At 34.3% G+C, this 23,616-nt stretch overlaps 2 protein-coding genes across 3 annotated transcripts; both read right to left on the bottom strand.

Annotated features, from left to right (window-relative positions):
• Positions 1 to 4,089: 4,089 nt before the first annotated feature.
• Positions 4,090 to 12,289, bottom strand: LOC126965322 (F-box/LRR-repeat protein 15). 2 transcript variants are annotated; one of them, XM_050808865.1, is made up of 4 exons: positions 11,970 to 12,289; positions 11,432 to 11,898; positions 7,853 to 8,016; positions 4,090 to 4,361 (listed from the first exon to the last, which is right to left on the bottom strand). In XM_050808865.1, exons 1-3 carry the CDS (start codon positions 12,171 to 12,173, stop codon positions 7,863 to 7,865), a joined length of 825 nt encoding a protein of 274 aa, XP_050664822.1. In that variant the 5' UTR covers positions 12,174 to 12,289; the 3' UTR covers positions 4,090 to 4,361; positions 7,853 to 7,862. The 2 variants fall into 2 exon arrangements, with proteins under 2 accessions (XP_050664822.1, XP_050664821.1); XM_050808864.1 differs by having other exon boundaries at positions 4,090 to 8,016.
• Positions 12,290 to 14,732: 2,443 nt separating this feature from the next.
• Positions 14,733 to 16,787, bottom strand: LOC126965494 (uncharacterized). The gene is made up of 3 exons (XM_050809129.1): positions 16,783 to 16,787; positions 15,652 to 15,869; positions 14,733 to 15,418 (listed from the first exon to the last, which is right to left on the bottom strand). The coding sequence occupies exons 1-3, from the start codon at positions 16,785 to 16,787 to the stop codon at positions 14,733 to 14,735; spliced, it is 909 nt and encodes a 302-aa protein (XP_050665086.1).
• Positions 16,788 to 23,616: the final 6,829 nt, after the last annotated feature.

Below are 23,616 nucleotides of genomic sequence, written 5' to 3'. Positions count from 1 at the left end.
TTAAAGGTGGTCCACACCAATTTTTTTTTTAATTTGTTTGTCATTTTTTTAAATTTGTTTGATTATGAGTCAGCATTAAAAAATACATACAACTTCAAATTTTCACCCATGTACGATCAACAGTTACTTTTGTATCGCGATTTTGATATCGGCAATACAACGTTTGCTGGGTCAGCTAGTACATAAAGAACGGAGTAACGCAAAATCATACTAAACTGAATTTCAATTTTTACTCAGGCAGTCCCGTCTCTTATTACATAGTATTTACATCCTCTACATCTACCATCTCCGTATGGGCTGTGGCGGTGGAATGGGAGATACGGTCAGGGTGGGGCCCACCTTAATATATCGCGGCTGTCACACTGCTTAATAAATTGCCTTGCGCTAAAAAAGCTTTGCTGTGTTATTAAACACTTACAGTGTTATTACATAAATTATTTAAACATGGCTTAGACACCTGGTTTGTTAAACAGTGTCTAACTATGCGTAAAAACAAATCACCTGTCAGCGATGTCGTGCGTATGTCAGATTTACAGCTCGTCAGTGATAAAGTTAGTCCCATTAGGTCAATATTCTAAATATTAAAGCTAAATTAATTAATACATCTGGAAAGAGTCTTATGTTCTCTGTTACCTGTCAAACCAAAATAGATAACCGTAAAGTTTTTCCAAAATATAGACCTATCGCTATTTTATCCAGTATCCATAAAATAGGTAATGAAAAAAAACTACTAATTTTTTTTAAATGAATGTAGTGTTTAAATTCTCTTTGTAGATTAATGTCAACACGGATTTCAAAAATGTAAAAGGACAAATACGCACAAATACATTACTATCTAACCCCTCGTTTACACCAAGGTATTATACATAACAAGGTATTTGACAAGTTTCATGCAAATTTCAAATACATGTTGTGTGCAATGTTTTCAAAATAATGAAACTTGCCTGATGAAATTGTTTGTCACTTTTAACTTTTTGTTATGTGTTTAATGTTTATAACATTATCCAACAAGCATCGATAGAGTATAAAACTTGTTTTAAATATGTATTATACATAAACCACAAAAAAATTAACAATACTTGTTAAAAACATGTATGCTTTATGTTGGTGTGAACGCTGTCAGTGTATGATTGATTGGATCAAACATGTCTCAGACCTATATGTGAATGCAAATGTTTTTTATACTTGTTTGCAACACAGCATGAACGAAAGTGTTTCAGATAATTGCAATACATGTTTAAAACAAATAACTATGTCTTGACAAGTATAAAACAAGTTTTCGACATGTTTCTTGGTGTAAACGATGGGTAAATTTACGGATGAGATAAATCCAAACTTAGAAGAGAGAAAAATTGTAAGTAGTTGCATTTTTTTACGATTTCAAGCAAGCTTTTGATACTGTTGAATTGAAAACGCATCTGAATAAATTGTGGTGTGCGACAGCCACAACAACAACCGTGACTCTCTTATATCTGATGCATATCAGGTGAAGTATGGAGTACCTACCTACCTCAGGGTTCTGGATGGGCCAGTATGCTATCGATATAGTGTACTACGCAACTTTTCAGCCCACATGTTCGCAGATAACCTATATACTTCGTGCCGGCACCGACCTAGCTGTGACGTGTCTCTATTGGATCAACTATTATTTACTATTTTATCGCAATGACCTTGCATTGAGGGTATTTCCAGTCAGCTCCACGCTCTGGTCCAAGTTTGTGGGACCCGCTCTTGGATATACCCGCACAGTTATAACGCATAAGTAAATAAAAAGGTACAGAGACTAAGCTTCTTAAGAGCGCTACAATTGTTACGTAGTTAGTTGTCACAAAAAGTTAAGAGAAATTAAACAAAACATTTTTTTATTAGTCTCTTTATTGGGTTTGGTCCAAAGGGCCAGTGGACACTCACACAATCCACGGATCATTGTAGTAATGCAACCATTTCGCGTGGTTTTATGAAGCTTACTCTGTACCGTTTTATTTACTCATGTGGCTATAACGCTAATTCCCCTTACATCCCGCACACCGTCATTAAACTAATTTTTACAAGTATCACTCTAAGTAACTTACAAGAATGCAATATTTTAAAGTGATATTGAGTGGTATTAAAGATGAATTGTGTAAACAAAAATTATTACGAGAAATTTTCAACCCTATTTCAGTTAAAAATAAGGTTCACTGTTGGTACTCGTGTAATAAATAACCCTGCACAGAGAAAAATAAATTGCGTGTTGTTAAAATTAAATTTCCAATCTGGATAATTAGCAACTGTTACCTAAGCCTTGACTTCTACATATGAAAAGACTGCAACTTCTGGTTGTGAGCACTGAAAAGTGCGTAGATACTTCCGAAACTGGACAAACTCTTATACCGAATCTTGTGTACCTACCATTTTATTATTCCGACTGAAGGACTAGCATCCATAATCATGAAATAAATTAAAGAGTCTTGTGCCAATAAGGAAATTAAAAAAATATCGGATTGAGTCATTCGAAGAACGGTTGGTATATAATCTTATATATAAAATTCTCGTGTCACAATGTTCGTTCCCGTACTCCTACGAAACGGCTTGACCGTTATTTATAATATTATTAAAAAAAAATATTGAGTAGGTCTGAGAATCGGCCAACATCTATTTTTCATACCCCTAAATGTTAAGGGTGGTCCACACGATTTTTTTTTTTAAATTTGTTTGATTATGAGTCAGCATTAAAAATACATACAACTTCAAATTTTCACCCATCTACGATCAACAGTTTTGTATCGCGATTTTAATATCGGCAATACAACGTTTGCTGGGTCAGCTAGTATTATATAATTATGTACTACGATTGTTACAACAAAAACAGATGTAGGTATTTCAAAAAATTTATTCAGCTTCACTAACAGCCTACAATACAGAATAGAACAAATAAAAACAATTAGATATACAACACAACAATACAATTATTATTGAGATCTTAAAATGTCAAACTTAAAGCTAAAAAATCTGTGTGCTTAAAGTTTAAGCCTTAAACCCACACGACGCGAGGGAAAACTTATCGGTGAGGTTTATAATTACATTTACGGCCTGTCCACGGGGATATGCGGTGCGAACGGCGAAGCGGTGGGATGAGCAACCATCCGCGCGGCTCAGTTTGATGGCCACGGGCAGTCAAGTTCGCCGCCGCCACCCAATAGGCCGAGAGCGATGTCTTTATCAAAGTTATATCGATATTGCTTAGAAAGTCATAGATTTTTGGTTCAAAACGTGCTATTTGGAAGAAATTGTGGAGTAAGTACATGATTTGAATAGGAATCGGGGTAAAGATGGAGAATTCCACAAGAAGTAGGTACGTGAAATACAGAATGTGATTAATTATTAAATAAAAGTTTCACAGTTTTTATTCACGGCGAAAAAAACTAAACATGTTTAGTTTCTGTACTATTCGCCGGTCGTTTCGCAATTTTTGTTTACTTTTATATAAGATTGGCATATTTGTAGAAACACAGTACAATAGAATAAGTTTTAATGGATAAATAAAGATGTTTTATTATGATTATTAATTCTTTGCAAAAAGTTTCACATCTTACCATTTAAAGAACGGCGAGTATAACTGACTTTTTATTTATGTTAAAAAATTATAAGCAATCATGTCGATTGCCCAGATCTGCTTCATACAGTTAATTTAGGTACCTCAAACCTCTTAGATACCTATAGCCTTCCATTTGGTGTTCCTGTAGTTAGTAGGAAATTATAGGCAAAAGTCACATATGGTGCGGGCGTGTAGAACAGTGAATGATGTTAGTAGATTATTAGATATTTACATATTTGCTACAAGCATTTCCAAGGCAAAGGCAGTGCATAATCCTCAACTTTTTTAATCAAGTATTGTTTTTTATTATTTAATAGTTTTAAAGTATCTTTATTGGCTTGAAATTGTGCCAAAAAATAGTGTTTACGTACCATTACCATATTTTATATTAGGTATTAGTGAAAACCTTTAAGTGGCTGTCTGTTACTATTTAAGTATTTATAGAAACAGTATTAGCTGTTGGTTTTCCTTAAATAAAATAAATAAAAAGTTATAAATAAATACTCTGTAAATCGTTTGTCCCATATTTTATTATGACTTCATTTATATCATACTACACATGTATTTAATTCCTTACTCAAAACACAAATCACTTAATATAGGTACTAACTAGTGATAGGGTTTTAGACATTTACACACACGTATAATATTTATAACGCACTACATATAACGTATTGACACATCATAATATGCTTAAGTCGACACTGAATGCGACTGATGCGTAACGTAACGATCACCGAGTCTCCCTTACTTGAGGCATCGTGAGAGCTGTCTCATTAAATACCTACAAAAAAAAAGTATCACTAAAGAGGTTTTCACTAATTAGACGGTCGTACATACAAAATCAACAATAACAGGGAATAAACTCTATATCGTTAAATAAATTAAATATTTTGCACTTAAAATTACAAACCTGGACTAATAAAACTAGAAAATCTACCATTGTCACTTTATTACGGTATTAATGTGTATAACTAACTCAATAACAAGCCCTTGCAGTCTAATGCATTCACAAGGAATACTTTCTCTGTACAATACAGTCTGGCTTTACGGATTTTTCCATTGTGAACATAGAGATTTAAAAATAACCTCTCCTGTGTGGTATTTTTATCACTCTCTGTTTAAAAAAAATGAAAAACACTTCTCTTCAAAGTAAATGAAACAATAGACAAGGACACAAGGGCAGCATACAGATGTATCTACAGCATCATCATTTGTCCACAAGGCTTTAACCACAGATAAACACCTTTGATAAAAACATACATCTCCCAAAAAAAGACAGATGTAAAAGTTATTATAATAAACGGGGTCTAGAACCAATGCTGAAATCTTCTGAAATATACATAATTGTGCACTCAAAGTTAAGGCGACACTAAATGCCAGCGACCTTAAGCGATATGAGTTCACGGCTGCCGGCCCGCCATCTATGTAATAAAGCCAATATTTTCAAAATTCTTGCATGGAAAACAGTTTATATGCTTACAATCCTCGTTATTCACTACTAATCTGAATAAATGAACCTACACAAAAAAGTACAAGCTATAAGAATAACTTTTCTGAGAGAAGTACTAAAAAAATGCGTCACGCCATGCCAAAAAACTTGTTTAACATCAAAGAAATGTGGTAGTTCAAAAAAGCTCGGCAGTGTTAACTATAACCAACAGCAAGCATTAGCAACCTACAAATAAGACTTAAGGATATGTGTAGCAGGATTAAGTAAGTGTTCATAGCTCGTAATGCTATACTTTCACCACAAAACTTGTCTAAAAACACCATATATGCGTATTTTCTGCTTACTCTTCGCCTTAAAGGAAATTCAGAAACCACCGCTATGCTAAGAAAGAAAGTACATGATTACGACAGTGGAGGTACTGCCATATAATGAAATAAGCCGGGTTTTCATTATTTTCTATCAAGAATTTAACTAAACTATAGAATTTATTATTCTTCGCGCTCAAATCATTTTGTTTAGTTCATTGGCCACGTCACTAAAATGGCCGCGTCAAAGTACGCATATTTCAACTCGCAAGGTCGACCAATCTGTCGTATGTCCTCAACATTTCATTGTCATGTATTTAACAAAAATCGGATTACGAGGTAGACTTGAAAATGGAGATGTTTAGATTAGTACCAACTATCGGACCAGTAATGTTAAATACCCCCGGGCCTACCATGAACTCTTATTGCGATTCAATTGACAACCTAAAATGTACTGCTTTGTTATTTCGTACCATGACGTTATTAGAGCTATCTAATTTAGGTTGACGTCAAATCAACTTATTAAAACGCAATGATGTCAATTGAATGTCAAAAATGATATCACTTGAATCGCAAACTAATTTAGTTCGTTTATTCATTCGTACCATGAGGTAATATATCAACCTAAACTGGATAGCTTATGTGTCAAAGTGAGCGATTCGAAAAAAGTTGCTACTTCCTCAGAGAGAAGTAAATCCTGTCATGAACTTTTAAAAAATAGTGAAAACATACAGAAAAGAAAAATTCTGAAAATGAAAATACTAAAGATGAGGCAGTAAGGACCCGGGATATAGTCTGTTCGCAAGAACGAATTAAAAAAAATGTACTTTGTGGTCCTGTTAAATCAAAAATCAATGGAGGTGCGTTCATAATTCGTTCTTTTGACGAAAACACCTAAAAGCAAACATTTAATTTGTAATATAAAGAACTATATTTATTTATATTACTATTATTTTATAAGTACAACAAAGGGCACAATGGTTTATAATTTGACGCTATAAACCGTAATTTTAAAATGTATTTTTAGTATTTTCTACGCAAAAAAAAGTGCTAAAAGGATATCATTTTAGGTTTCGAAACGCAACGCATATGGTTCAAGTAAGAGAGACAAACTTATGCAACGACTGTAGAGCATCATCTCTGTCTCATACCGCGGGCCACAGACAAATTTATTTCGTTCCTTCTTCATAAGCGATCCAAACGCCATTCAGTAAAAGGCACTTCATGGTACGAATTTTAGTGATTAAGTTTAGGTACCTAAACTGAACTGCTTCGGAATCGCATCGCTTATTACAAGTTGATGGTAGGCCCTCTGTAGGTACTGCTGTCGGTGTCACGCACACATTGTGGTTAGATGAGGCTATTTTTATCCCGTGTTGTTAGATTACATTTATACATATAAACAGATAAATTATATATAATGGGAAAGTATGTAACAGTAATTTTGGATTAAATAGCAGATTTAATTCATAAAAAATTGTGAATATGTAAATATTTTCCTAACTATAACTGTATTAAGCTGTAAGTTTTCCAATTACAATAAAATAAAGATTTAAAAGTAAGTATTTCATTGATCTCCGATCTGCTGTTTCTTTCATTTCATAACGATATCACAAAATTGATATTGCCAACAAAAACTTAAGAAAAGAAGAACTTTCTAAACTACACTTATTTTTTATCTTGTTGTCTCTGGGCATGTTTTTCTTTTCTTAAGAGGACCTTTTCCGATCCTGTCTATCGACAACGCGAACATGGTCGAATAGCATGTTGTTTCATCCAACCTGTTGACGACAAGCAAGTGAAAGCGATAACAGTTAACGAAAAAGTGTGCAGAAATTCTATAAAACTTCTTCCAGGAAATACGTGTAGATGTGTAATCCTTTGGCAGCTCTTAATGGAATAGGAGGACTAAAGAGCTTAAGGGTTACACCTGATTTTAAGTGATCACTCCCGCCCACGTCTCTTGCACACAAACGGAATCATAGCCGGGTTGCCGGCCTTTAAGGAAAGTGTGCACGATTTATATTGGGATCATATATTTTTAATATTATTGTCTATTCTAAAAAAATATTTTTCAATGATTTTACCAGTGGGAGGTTCCTTTGCACAGGACGCCGACTAGACTAAATAGTTACCACGACGGCACCTTTTAATGCCGTGAAGCAGTAATGTGTAAGCATTCTTGTATTTCGGTATGAAAGGCGACGCTAATGAATTTATTGGGCAAACGAGACTTAAAATCTTGTGTCAAGGTGACGAGCACAATTATTGTATACCCACTCAAAAGTTTTGGGTTTTTCAATAATCCTGAACGGCACAGCATTGTAATGGGCAGCGCGTATTAATTAATCAGCTGAACAACCTGCTCGTCTTGTCCCTTGCTGTCTCAAAACAATTTGAAGCTACTTTTAAAGAAGAGTAACCTTATTGTAAACACACCGAGGGACTTTTGGACACTTTCGCCTGTACATTAGTCTTTGAAATGTCAGAAGTTAAGTAATAATACAACAGCACAACCATGGTTTTTTCATATCTGCAAGTAGATAGGGAATGGAACAGCTTGTGTGGGCTTCCGGTCCAGATGAACGCGATTTCTTAGTAGCTGAAGACTGCTCTCAGTTACTTTGTTACATCCTCTAATCAGCAAACCCTCAAGTTGAGGCAGATGAACTGCAAGCGCTCTGAAAAAGATTAATACTTCATGTAATAAATCGTAGTTTGCATCAAAAATATGCCTACTTAATTGTTCGATTTAAGCACAAATCCAGAATTTTCTTTATACTGATAACCCTCACTTTTGGAATTATGCATTTTAATGATTATGATTTAAAACTTGTGTAAAACTTTAATTAATTTAACTATGATTTGAAACTTGTGTAAAACTTTAATTGTTATACCACATGTTATGTTATATATATAAATTACGTGTCACGTTGTTTGTCCGCGATGGGCTCATGGATCAACTAATGAACGGTTTTTAATGGGGATTACTTCATGCAGTGCAGTTTAGTCCAACTTGAGAGATAGGATAGTTTTTATTTCGATTTGGGACCCATAATTATTTTTATTTTCAATATTTGTTTTGTATGGACATATTTTCTATGAGGGAGGTTAATAACGTACGGTTTGACAGTTTCGCAGCGAAACAATTTTATTATAACAACAAGGTCCGTTTTTTACGAAATAATTATTTTGTAAAAAACTGGATGCTATGAAATATTATTGGCAAATTCCTATAAAACATATTTTTTTTAATTACCAATTTTATTACAACGTCTGTCTGGGCAGCAAGTATAATATATTATTAAATTTCCCTCTGCAATGATGTGAATGCAACTTATTGTGAAAATAACTAACCTTACTAACATAATTTTTAAGAAAAATTGTTACTAACTTAATAAGTAATACTTATGGATGTATAGTGTCCGAAATAAATGATTATTATTATTATTATAATGAGGATAGGAGGATTTTTGAGTAAATAAGGTTTAATTCATTGGTTATTAACAGACGTCGTAACGAGCAATACCGGTGTATACCTTGTACTGTCATCTGCATGACAATGCATGCTAGAGGCATCCAATATATTATCATTGATGCGCTGAAGAAACCGTGTAGGAGAGAGCACCCAGCCTTGTTAATCTCTAGCGATCATGGCCTTCAGATTCAAGGAACATTCGTCAACAACGACTTGTTTGTAACTTGCGCCAAGCGAGGAAGCTGTCTTCTTGGAAAATCTATCGGGAAACGCAAATTATGGAAGCCTCAAAAGAATTGCTTTGTGTCATACATGATCGAAGGTCTTCGCTGTATCCAAACTAACTGCCAGGCCTTTTCCCTTGCATTATATGGCCGCCATTAGGTAGGTATACTACAGAGCTGGTGGTTAATATACTTTCTATAATTTTGTGAAGCAGGAAGGCAATAGGCCTGTAGTAAGCCAGATCCGAGCTATCAATTATAGAGATCGGATGGACAAGCGATGACTGGCAGAGTCCAAGTCTAGGTCTTTTAAGTAAGAGTGCAGAACTAAATGCGTTGTTAGCACAGGAGTTAACTCAGAGGCACATGTTCTGATCAAAACGCGACGTGAGTAAGTCGAGCGCACCGCGTAGAATTTCAGCCCGCTTGAGTATTTAGCATCCAAGGAAAACAGAACTCAGTTGCTGTCTACACTGTAGGTTCAGCTCAGTTTTGGCACCACAGGATAATCCGTGCTGTGACTCCATCGTCACTCAAAAGTCGATTTTAAGGCAAAAATGTACCCAGAAAATTTGCCTTTCCTCTTGCCGTATGGAACAAGATGTCATTAACCATGCGCAGTAGCGGCAAGCAAAGCTGGTAAAAATTACCAGTCACAGAACTTGCGTATTCTAGACGGGCGATTTGAGGGCTGCTCGCTCAGGCCATTTTGCCCATTGGAGACTAGGATTGCAGCGTAATCTAGCACCACACGTAATTTAGCCCATTTTGATGAACTTCAGATTAATCTATCAGGTGTGATGGAAAAATCTGTTTATAACTAACAAACGAAGCCCAAACTTTATATACTTAGCTTTATAAACTTTTTATTACTAGTCTTTTAAGAATATTACTTATAGTCGACATATATATTATACATAGAGTTGAATGTTCTCAATGTCTGTTAATTCTATTTTCAGTTATTGATGTAGAACTTCAGGTGACCCTACCAAGACCTCCCAAGATTTCAATACAAATCAAAATAATAAAAAATAACAAGGTATATGTCATGAAGCGACCATCAGTTTGAAAATGGACTTAGCAAGACGAAGTGATAAGAATCTCCAAGCCCATATTTTAAACAATTTTAGGTTGTCTGGGCAGAACCAGTCATGAAACATCTCTTTATTGTTAATTCCCTCTAAAAGAATATGGATTTAAAATTACGATTACATACCTATTTATATTATAGAAAAAACTGAGCTATTTTTATAAGTAGTTATAAGTTGTCAGAAGAGGTTAGAGTCATTCAATAGAAAGAGAGGCAACCTTTAGGTTTATAAGGATGTAGGTTAGTAGCGCAGTGCAATTAGAATTACACCTTATAGTATGACCACCCTATTTCTTAGTGCTAAACTTATTATACAAAACTACATTCCCATATTTATTGAACATATATGTGTGTTCTGGAATTGTGTCATCATCGTCACCACCAGGATGTGTTGCGGTCCTCCACAGTGTGGGTTTCAAGCTGCTTTTTTCCATGTACTACATAACTGTGGAATCAGTTTCCTTGTGTTTCCTGTGTGTATTTCCGGATGATATGACATGGGTATCTTCAAAATAAGTGTGTACACCTTTCTTTATGGAAACGCTCCTGTGATTGGGTGATCACTTAACACCAGTTGACCTGTAAACTCGTTTGTCCTCCTTTTCCATAAAAAAAATGTATTGATGTCATTCATTACATACTCATTTTGTAAAAACTTCCCTAATCCTTTAACTCCATGTTTTTATTATTAAGATCCCTACTTCAGGATGTCATTATGTTTCACCTTTAGACTAGAGGATGGATTCTTGTGATCTTCAATACTTTCACACATTCATCTTATTTAACTCAACCCTATAACATCCCAGTTTATTTTTGTGTTTAATATGGTCTAGGTTCGGTGAAAATCACACTTCTAGAATGAAAGAAATATTGGAGATTCTATATTCTATAAATAGGGATGGATTGTTTTATTCATTATTTCAAGTAAACTTTAGCCTATGCCCAATTGCAACACTAAATATTATATAAAAGTTGCGGGCTATTAGGAAATTTGGAAAGATTTTATTTAAATAAGGTAACCACATCATATAGATCTAGAAAAACTGAGGATGGAAGTGTGAAAAATATAAACAGCTCACAATACAACTTTAACCTGTGAGAGGCTTTGTTGAACAGGATACAATAGCTTAGTGTGGAAGAAAGTTATGCAGTTAAACTTATTAACTTCTAGTATTTCTAATAAAATCTTGAATAATTTGTTAGACTACAGAACGTGAATCTCATGAATATGGTATCTATACAATGAATACATTACATAACTATTAATTAATCCTAGAATATATCAGTCCTTATATAATATTTACCTCACTCCTTTATCAGTTATATCACAACATCCACCCAAATTGAGAAGCTTCAGTGACTTACTGTACTTGCACATTGTGTACAGACATTTGTCTGTAACTTGTGTGTTCCCTTCCAGGTTCAAAGTTTTTATATCTTTAAATTTTTTAATAAATATAAGAATACAGCTCTCTGATATTGAGACACAATAAGCTAAATCTACATCTTTTAACTTGCTCTGATGAAGAGCTAAAGCCTCCATTGCTCCTGTGGTAAACCATGAACAATTAGCAAGCTTCAATATTTGTAAATTATCACAGTGTAATATTAGTGGTTGCAAACACTTTGCAGTCAAATTCTTGCATTGGCTTAGGTTTAGATTGACAAGTCCTGTGTTACGACGTAACAAGGGTATCAAATCTGAATCTGTGATGGAGTCACATCTATTCAAGTTCAGAATCTTCAGTTTTGTACACCTCGTGGCGAAAACCTGGAAAATACTTTGTTTCAGCGAATACTTCTTGTTAGAATTAACGTATTATGCTGTAGTACTTAACTCACATTGAACGTGTGTGGTGAAAAGCCTTTATTCATCAATTTTAATGAGTTTAGTTTTGAGAAATACATGTCCACAATCTGAAGACAAGTCCGTGAAACAGTTCGAAAAATAAAACATTCTTCAATAGAGAGGAATGGCATTATCTTCGCTACTATAATATCTTCCCAATACAAATCAAAGAAATGAGTTTGCCTTTTTTTATTCATCTTTGGTAATGTGTTGAAGGCAACTTTAAGCAAGTAGTAAACTAATACTATTATGTTAAAAAATTCTAATAACTAGAATCGTCGATATTGTTCGACGAGAATCATTGTTTTGTATGTAATTTGTTATGACAAGTATAATAAAGGTAGTTCTCATTGTCGTCGTGACTTGTCTTCACAAGTGTCACATCTTCATGTGACAACTGACATCAGACTTTGAATCACAGAGTAACTTATAAACAAAGTATAGAGTAACGAAAAGAATAACGTGTATTTTGTATAGTAATTATTATTTTGGTAAAGAAATATGGCCGCCTTATAAAAGTGATACGCTGCTGCGCCTTAGATTGTTATCGATGATTTTTAATTCCTGACGAGTCGATTCTATTCGTTAAGACTAGATGAATAGGACTTCCCCAATTATCTTAATCTTGCAATAGGCCCGCAGACTTTTCCCGGTTCGATACAACGGGGATGAAATCGTGAACTAGGTAAAACAGGATGAGTAGGAATAATTATAAACTAATTGTTACCATTTTTTCTTGATACGGCCGGAATATAATTTAATAGATTTGGTTACGGCAGCTTATAAGTATTGTCCGTGAATCCATTACCGTAAATTCTTACCAGTAAGGTTTGGAATCTGTTTTGATGTGCCTTGTCACCCCGCAAATCCTTATAATCACAGTCTACGTTACGGTTAGATCGACGTTTTTCAATACTTTTCAATCCTTTTAAATATTTTTTTTTGCCCGTAATGTACTTGTAAACATCTTCACTAGGTACAATATAATCAAATAATCTAAACATTTCCTCCTCTATAACTGCCACTACCCCGCAATTCAACATTGTTCGCTCTTATTTCACGGTTTCTCAATATATATTTTTAATTAATTTTACATCTGTGTAATCTGATACACACATCTCTCAGTTCTTTTGCTTTTTTTTTGCTACCATTCTTACCACATTATGTATCATTATACGTACGGCACGCAATGAAGGCCGTTTTGACGTTTGTCCACTCATGAAGTTTCGTAATAATTAATAATTACATTGAAGGAGCAAATTACTGTTCTTTATTATCAATTTCCGAGGATAAATTGACATTTCACATCACTATTATAATATGTCAAAACGGCCACCATAGCGTGCCGCTAGTATAATAACCAAAGAAATCAACATGCCTTTGTGAACAGGTAGATGCACTTCTTTGTAGACATGCTGGCTGTGCAAAAATGCATAGAAAGCTCTGTTCACTTAGTTACCCACTTTCAATTACCTTTCAAATTTATCATAAATTTCTCCAGTTCCTAGAAAATATATAAGGGCACCGTGACGTTGGTAGACACTATAGTCTTCGTGACGTGTTCACTCATATTGAGACGGCGATCGATTTTGACGCCGAGGCACTTTGGGACCACGCAAAGTCCTGTTCGTTGAGCTGCATCCAATCCTGTCCTATGAGCGCACTCCCAGTCGCGAGCGCCGGGATTTTCCCGCGTTCACAGATAGTCGCCACTTCTTTAGCCATTCTGGCAAGGTGTTGTGCTGGCGCTGCATCTCTAAAGCGGCATGCGTCAATAAAAGCATAAGTCCGATATTTCTCGATGCTTACACAGGGGAAGAAAGTGAAATTATAATTGTAAATTGTTGGTTTTAATAATTTTAGTACCTATTTATAGAATACAAACTGTACGGTACTTGCTGATTTTTATTAGGAATCATGAGAGTAGTTGTACGTGCTCCAATATCCGATGACACAAGTCGCGCTTGGGTTGACAAGCGGACAGAGACAATTGATTTTTGCTCGGGCGTGGTCGATAGCACTACATACGTAAACCGTGTTCACCCTGAGTAACCAGTGATCATCAAGTCTAGTGTTGACGTTCAATACTAGTGTCTACATATAAAACTTTGCAAGCTTGCGATCGCCAGTGACGTTCACCTGGAACACCAGAGTCAGGACTGTTGGAGCTGCTGCGCCGCCGCCACCTGAGTGACGTGGGAGTGTTCAAAGGTTAGTGGATTGCATTTACTTCTTTCCTCATGATTCTTGGTTGATTGCAAGTGCCTAATAAATTCATTTATTTAAAGAGCCAAAACCAGCGACACAAACAAATAAATAGAAATAGATAAATTTAATTTGAATATTTTATGGCATTAAAACGCATGCGTTTTAATCCTTTCTCGCGTTAATCAAAGAAAATACTATATTCTTTAATTTTCATATGTATTTGCCATCTCTGGTTTCCATATTAAAATTCTGAGCGGCACTACAACTGCGCTCGTCACCTTGAGACATAAGATGTTAGAACTCATTTGCCCAGTAATTTCACTAGCTACGGCGCCCTTCAGACCGAAACACAGTAATGCTAACACATTACTGCTTTACTTCAGAAATAGGCGCCGTTGTGGTACCCATAATCTAGTCGGCATTCTGTGCAAAGGAGCCTCCCACTGGTGAATAAACAAAATAAAAAGCAACATCTATTTAATGGTACCAATTACTTTATTTAAAGTGATGACAAGGAGCGCCAACGTCAAGCATTTAACATCAGCGGTTTATTTCAATACAATTGAAAGAGTTGTGTACATTGAATAGCAAAGCTTATACAATGACAGTATACAGCAATAGTTTAATACAAGAATACCGCCAGCGCTAAGTGTTAGCATCTTCTGGGTATCTTGCAGCAAAACGAGCACAGTTAACATATTTCTCTTGTCAAAATTTTCCCACTTACAATTATAAATGGCATGCTCGAATGCGACACAGGCGTCAATAAGCTTTTGCCCAGTGAAGCAATCGATTATTACCATCGCCCATGTGTAGGGCATGTGAAGGTATGTATTTTCAATACCGCCTAGTAATTCTGTCAGGGTAGCTGCCATTATAATAATGTACTCCAATACTTTGCATTGTCGTAAAGCGTGGTCTAGAGTAGCAACTAATTTGATGTTATGTATATGAAATTGAATAATCGTGCTCAGGCGGCTTGCAACAAAATTTGATCGAATAACGGCAAGCTCAGGTTGCGATTTGTTTTTATAATTATTTAGATATTCCAGTGTGTCATCCCAGATGTGAAGAATTTCATTTCTGAGGGCCAACAACTGTGCCTCTACGTAGCCAACTGTTATAAATATAAGTGAAATAACATTCACCATTGTGTAAATACTAATAAAGATACACGTACTCTCACAGGCCGTAGCTATTTCAAAATTTGGTGTTTGGAGCATTGGTTCTAATCCTGTGAAAAAATTAATAAATTTGAACACACCTAAAGATGTTTCAGTAAATTCAGTAAAAATATGAATATATTGCGCGTGTACAATTGTACACGCGCAATTGCGATGAAAAATTCTGTTGTCAGATTCCACGAAACCATGAGTAGACTGCAGTTGCCGTATTGCAAATTGCTCGCATATGAAAATATAGCAAAGCTCAATCTTTGTATGTCATTCGATTAGACTTTTTACTCACCATAAACAACCAAAGCATCTTCAGTGAAATGTCTGCCAGATCGAACAGCCGGCCGCAGTAAAAACATATAACCGTCGACAAGCATGAAAGTAGAAATAGACAGAAACCGTAATTTTAGTTTTCTTAAATATTTTTTCAAGTTCGTATAAAACCTGCTACCAGCCACTACTAAACTGTCCAGTTCCAAGCAACTTACAATGAGATTCTGTATTCTTTCCCTGTGGATACATAAAACAATACAATGACTAAGAGATGAACAGAATTAAAAAAAATATAGGTAGCTAGTTAGCGTATGCTGGCCTGCTTGTATTTCAAATTTGAGTCCAGATAGAAAGTAATAAAAAATCAATCTGACTGATACAGTAGAATTATTATCTCACCCACATGGTTAATTTAACCAGTACAATCAAAGGCTTCCGCCGAACGTTGACTGAATTAATGTCATATGGAATGAATATCAATGGCCCAAGGATCGAACCCTGACTCATGTCTGACTGAGTTTGGTACGTCTCTGACTTGTAAATTCGCAGTTTGTTCAGCTTCTGGCAGTTTTTAAGGTACTCCTAAGGTAAGGTGATCCTTCAGGTCTGAAACCATGTTATTCAATACACAATTGGTGTTCAACTTGCTGGCAACATTTTGAATGAAATATAATTGTTATCATTTAGGAAATTTATTCCTGAATGGTAGTCGAAAATATTTTAGAGCGATGATTTTTTATGATTTTAAAAGTTCTCTCTATCCGCAAGACTGTGCCGCTCGACTTCAAAATGCTTTTGGGAGAAAAGCACCTCGCTTGAGCACCGTGAGGCGATGGTTTGCTGAATTTTAGAGAACTGATAATTAAAACTACTATTAACTATTTAATATTGAAATTGTTTAACTTGAGAAAAGCTTAGGTTATTACTTAATTAGAATTTTGTTAATGTACATTATTAATAACATTTTTTTATCTTGTAAAAGTAACAATTGCTTAGAATGAGAGAGGAGGATTCTGCCTACCGCTAGCGTTAGCGTGAGAGAAAGGGATGCCAGACAGACTGGCACCGTAACGCATTACGTTACGAAGTGGTTTACCCTCCCATAAGTAGTTATCACTTAAAAAGTATGTTTAACAAGAATAATTTTTACCTCATAAAATTATTCTTAATTTTTTTGAACATAGGCGCTGCTTCACTTCTCTTTTCACACTACACGTAAAATGTAATTAAATTTTCTTTTATATTAAGCAGGATTGGTAACTGATTAATATAATAATTTATTCAAACAAAACAAACTTCTAACTATATTTACAATACTATGACTACATAACATTAAAAATATCATTACGTGGAAGCGTACCTAAAATACAGGCAGCATTTTCGCGTTGGATAACTAGGCTGATCCGTTGACCGAGATAGCTGCCAGCGCTTGGGTTTCCAGTTGCCTTATTGAGGCGCGAAGATAGTATTTTGAACATTCTCCGCGCCTCTGGGCCCCACGGGCCAAGTGTATCGACACCAAAGGGCATAAAGATGTATGACTCACTGAGACCAATATATTTGCGACAAATTAACTATTTCATTTTTAAATACAGCATTTAAACTTGTTGGAAGTAATTAGTAGTACGTAATGTAATCTTAATAAAATTTCTACGTATTTTTTTAGTGAAGTCTACCTAATACATACAAAATAATTCTATTCGCAATTACAGGTTTTAATTAATATATACACCAGTGAGAACACGATCAAATTTCAGTTCTGAGGATGGGTAGGTATATGTATCAATAGTATAATATATGACTTTACGACTGATACCTAATTTTGGAGTGTTTTGAAAATGTAAAATGGAACTTGAAAGAAATAGAAATATATTTATTTACTCAAGGTAGTGACAATAACATAATATATATATAACACTTGGTAAACGTCATGAAGCTATATCAGTTTGTAAAGAGGCTATAAGATGAAAGATAAGAAATTCCCAGCCCATCTTTTAAAACATATAACAAATTTAGGTGGCCTTCGCAGATCCAAATAACAACTATAATATAAAATCGCATAATTATACAATCTTGTATACTATAGTAAGACATTTTTATCAACGAAGCTTCATTATATTTCTTGAATTTGTGCTCCTAGTATACAGTCTGGTATTTTATTGTAAAATGGAATACTAAGACCTATGAAGGTGCCCTTAACTCTAGCTACCTTATATGGCACGTACTACAATTAACTCTTGCTTCTTGAATTGAATGATTTTTTTTTTTTTAATCCGGTAATATTTTTTCTAACATTTATTCACATATATGTATTATGAGGGAAGGGTTAGGATGTTTATCAACTTGAATATTACCCGAAGCGCCTTTATGTCGCATCTTATAAATTGCTCAAGTAGTCCTATTTTGGGGCACAAAAATACTATGATCACCTGCAGCTGTTCCCCACAATAACAAATCGTATGTCATAATCCTATGGAAGTACGCAAAATAGACCAATCGAGCTGTATTCACATTCGTCAACTGTCTAATCCTTTTAAACGCAAAAGCTCCAGAACTCTGTTTGCTAAGTTACTAATATGTGGGCCCCCACTGTCATTTAATATTTATGGTAATGCCAAGAATTCAAATTCGAATCTACATATTCCAGAGTCTTAGAATCTAGCATTTGTTTCACATTAGGTGGTTGAAATCGAATACAATTGTTTTTATTTACTATTTCGCAATGGGTTATTATTTTGTGAACCAATTTAATAATTTTAACAAAGTATCATTAAGCATTTTGATATCCACCATGTCGTGTATTTATTACGTGTCATCAGCAAATAAAAATATATCCGCGACTTTCTCTACAATAAATGGAAGACCGTTAATATGGACTAAAAAGAGAAACGGCCCAAGGATCGAGCCCTGTGGCACGCCTATCTCTACATTGGAGCCTATTGATTGTATACTGCAAATGTCTATAAGTTGTTTACGACTCTTTAAGTGAAAAGTCCTTAATTTTAAACAATGGTGGCGAAGATCATAAAACTTAAGCTTAAGTAAAAAGGTACTTAAATCGACGCAATAGAAAGCCTTCGACAGGTCACAGAAAATATCTATTCCATCATGGGAGTCCTCCCAAGAGTCAAACAAATGTTTAACAAGAGAAATTCCAGCATCCATGGTTGACTTTCCCTTGGTTAAAGATTAGTATAGAAACTGTCTGGATGCGTTATTTAGTGTCGGTATTGAGGAAAGAACAATGGCGTAATTTTATCTGACTATAGGAATAACCGTCTAAGGTTAGGATAGTTACAAAAAAAACTTCGTAGATAATTTGACTTGTTAGATAAAATTGTATTGCAAAAGGAACCGGGGAAATAAATAAAATATTTATTTCATTTTCACATTATATGCTGTCACGACTATGAAATCACATCCATTTTAGGTTAGATCCAGGAAAGTTATCTGTCAAATGACTGACAGCGATGAGCGAGTGATCAATGAGTTTCTAATTTCTATACCTGTCACCTATGATCTACCTAATGCTAATAATACCTATCAATTATAGTTACCGCTGTTGTGTTGTTTTGTGCTTTCTTTATTTTAATAAGTAGTTTATATTTTACCTGGCTTGGTTTTGGACTTGAATAATATCTTTCTCTCGTTTTAAACTCTGAACCTCATTTTGAACTACTTCTGCACTCCATTACCAGACTATGATTATGCCCCACGATTTGGTCTAACGTACGCTGTTTATATAACAATAAACAAAATAAAATATTTTGCTTGTTTAATTTACCTACTTCTACAAAATAAGATCTTGGATCGAGAAAAAGACATTAGAAAACTAGGTACTTATTTTACCAGTTTTTTAAGATTATAAAAATGGAAGTACTTAGTTTAAAAGTCGACCCGAGCCTTAAATTCGGGCGTAGGTTAGGCACACTAGAAGTACCTACGACTATGGATTGCGCATTTGACTTCCCTCTTATAAAATTACTTATAAAGCTATGGACAACCAACTCTGGTTTGTTGCAAATAAACTGTTATTATCATTGCATCAAGTAACAAGTTTCCATTTTATCATAATATAATACTCAGAGTTGTTGACCGTAGACGTTAGTAATTAGGTATTTATTAACTATTTGCCTATGGTTACTAGTTCCTATCCTTAAAGATTTTTGGAATTGGTGTTATTCAGTGTTATTGTTGTTGGAACATGTTAGTTGGAATATAATAGATAAGTATAATATAGTTAGAACGGTAAAGTAATAAAAATAAAAACCTGACCTAAAAACTCAAACAAAATAATCATTTATTTCTCCATTATCCCGGTTCCAAATTAAAAATGAATAATGTCAGTAGATGCAGAAAATTATAGAGAATTAATTAGTACACGTCAGTTCTTAAGACGCAAATATTTTGTAGTATGAAACTTCGCCATTGTTCTTTGAATTTCATCTTGAATTTGTATAAGTAATAGAATATCATTCAAAATATAACAATAATATCATATGGATACTACATTAGGTAATACAAGGGTTGATATTGAGTGACAACTTAATATAATTTTCTTGATAGAAATTTAATTTAAAACTTAAAATTTAAATAATTTTAAATAATTCAAAAAGTTAAAACAAAATCGAAACTTAAAAAGCTAAAACCCGACTGCTCCTTAACAAATTGTAAAGTAGACAAACAAGAAAACACTATTCAAATATACGGTGCTATAATAACGTGTGCAAATAAATGAAGTATTATTCATCAGTAACGATTAGGTAAATTTCAGTGCTGTTATTACTTACAACTATTTTTCAGTTTGCTATTACCTTAAAGGGTGTAAGTCAGTTTAAACAGTTCTTGCTCTTCTGTTTTGATGTTTTTTCTTAATTTATTAACCGACTTCAAAAAAGAGGAGGTTCTCAATTCTATCGTTAATTTTTTTTATGTATGTACACTGATTACTCTGAGATTTATGATCCGATTTACGCAATTTTTAGCTTTAGTTCGATGCGGAATAGATGCCATTTGGTCCCATAAAAATTTTACATAGTTTGGCCCAGTAGTTTTTTTTTTATGTACGGCTTGTATTTTTGTGTACAGCTTTTTTAGGAGTTTTCATTCAGGTTGATTATGTATTATTATTATTAACTGACACTAAAAATAAAAAACTAAGTTTAAAAAACCGACTTCAAAAACTCAAAATTATTAAATAACTAAAAATTAAATTTAATACACCTCTTATGCAAACCTTTACCTTTAATATCAATAAAATACTATTATTTGTATGTGCTACATATTGATAGCTTTGAAGTCGGTGCCAAGCCAAATGTAATAGTAGTACCTACACTCGCCACGAGTGACTTTGAGCGTGATAGCTTCGTCTAGAACAAAACAACCCAAGCGGACAGACACGCGTGGCCAGACAACCTTAATAATAACAGTGAGTAAGCTGTTTATAATATTAAGTTTTATTTTGTTTAAGGCTTAGCACCGCCTTTCAGTTTTTGAAGTCGGTTGTTTTAAACGTAGTTTTTTTTATCTTATTATATAGTAAAGCAATATGTATAAATGCGGAGGTTTTAAGCTAGAGTTATTCTAAATTATTTGTTGCTCTTTGTTTAGCCATTCAATAATGAAATTCTTGTTCTAAAAGATTTTCGCTCATCTATCAACAAACTGCCTCCTAATCACTCTGTTCTCAGCTTGTTGCAGGGCATTCGGGGCAATGAGTTCCATTATGGTTTCTAGTAGTCTCTATTAGAGTAGGGGTTCGGTGATCGGTTAAAATACGTTACTTACTTCACTAACGAATTTTGCCAGTGTTTGGCGCTTTTTAGGTTTACCAAACATTTTTAGAGCGGAACTTAAGTATTTAAGTATGAAATTGTGTTGCATTTGCGCGAAGTGTCACAACTACTCGTGAACGTGGTCAGCAATTAAATTCATACGATACATCTATTTTTTGCCACTCGCAAAGAATTCTATGAATTCTATGTCGATCGAATGAGAATTTTAGCCATGAAAGCGTAACAGAGAAATAGAAAAACGTTCATTCTCATTAATAGTAGGTAATATTAGTTAGAATTAAGCTGATGTCAGAACTTAAAACGATTACAACTGAAAACCGCCCGTTATTAAACTTACGCGTCTTAATATTCGGGATAAGCCTTAAATTAGAACTTTAAAATAGCATTACATTTCGAATATTAATTTACCTGCATACGTCGTCATAAATGGGACTGAGAAGGAGAAAATCGATTAACCAAACATACATGATGCATTGTGTGATTTGGTGCAATACCTAATGAATACACTCGTGCTAATATTTGTCGATGGTAATTACTCTTCGTGTTTAAAATGAAAATAAAACTTAGCAAAGTGAAAAGTTTTGTATTGGCTTGTATATTATTTTTATTAATTACTGGTCCGCTGGATAAATTATTTGGAATAACTATTTTTATTTATTTATTGGGGTAAACAAACAGTGAAATATCAGATCTTTCTAACTAAAATACATTTTATGGTAATACTTAATGTGCCACCAGCACCGTTAACTACAGATTAATTATAAAAATTGAAAAAGTTAAAAATATTACAAGATTAAAATGTAATAGATACAAAAAAGACAGTGAAAAAAGTGCAATAAACTATAAGTTTTAAACAATATAAAAGGTATTAGTTATGATTTCAATGCTACTACTATTTGGTTTTTAAACATTCCAACTGACGTGCACAAATTATCAATATGATTAAAATTTACATAAAGTGCTTCACCAATTCGATCTAACGGAAAGCGTTTGCCTGCGTTTGTACGACATAATGTGGTGGCAAAAAGTTGATGAGCAATATACTGCATAATTACGTCAATTTGTAAGCACCTGTCCTTAAGTTCTCATAATTATAAACCTTTAAAAGTTGGTCATAAGGTAGTCTACTGCGAAAACATTTATGATGCACATGGCGTAAATACTTTTATTGAATATATTCCAAATGTATATGTATTCCTGATGGAATGACGCTGGTGGCTTGGGCACGGGGAAGGGCGCTGGTGTGGGACGCTACTTGCGTCGACACTCTGGCTTCTTCTCATGTCCAAGTTACGTCAGTTGGTACTGGGGCTGCTGCTTCGACTGCCGAAGACAGCAAGCGTTGCAAATATGTTGGCCTCGGTGAGTCATACATCTTTGTGCCGTTTGGTGTCGAGACACTTGGCCCGTGGTCCCCAGAGGCGCGGAGAATGTTCAAAATACTATCTTCGCGCCTCAATAAGGCTACTGGAAACCCAAGCGCTGGCAGCTATTTCGGTCAACGGATCAGCCTTGCTATCCAACGCGGTAATGCTGCCAGTATTCTTGGTACGCTTCCACGTAATGATAGTTTTAATTTTATGTATTCGTAGTATTGTAAATATAGTTATAAAATGTATATTGAATTGAATTAATATATATATAGCCCTTTATTGGATTTAATTGTTATTCCCGCGAATCATAAGTTAATAATATGATGCCCAATAAAAGTACAGTCATCTATTTGAATATGACGTAATTAGTGCGATGAGGCCGAATCTTTCAAAACTAAGAAGCAAATTGATCATAACTAACCTAATAACTCGTTCTGGAAAAAATAATGATGATTGAGTAGTTGAAAACGAAGATTACTGGGATCACTAAACTCACGTCCACCTCAACAACTTAATACCCGAAATTTTGGACCTACTTCAGTTAAACGAAAAGGTTCTTAAATTAAAACGTAAAGATATCATAATAAACTCGAAATAGTTACATCTGTGCAACTTTTAATTGATCTTTTAGAAGCTTATGATGTTGCGGAGCAAAGCTAGTACAAAAATATGCAGTGAATTAAATATTAACGGAGCTTAAAACACAACTGCTGTTATTAGTGCTTCAAATGCATTCTTAATCGAAACGTCAATCAAAATGACACCTATCCGTATTTATTTAGAAACTTATCATTTTATACCTTGTGTTCGTTAATT

This window comes from Leptidea sinapis, chromosome 7 (genome assembly GCF_905404315.1).
Source record: "Leptidea sinapis chromosome 7, ilLepSina1.1, whole genome shotgun sequence".
NCBI lineage: Eukaryota > Metazoa > Arthropoda > Insecta > Lepidoptera > Pieridae > Leptidea > Leptidea sinapis.
Note: the sequence above shows the minus strand (reverse complement) of the source record. Positions and strands in the feature narration are given on the sequence as shown.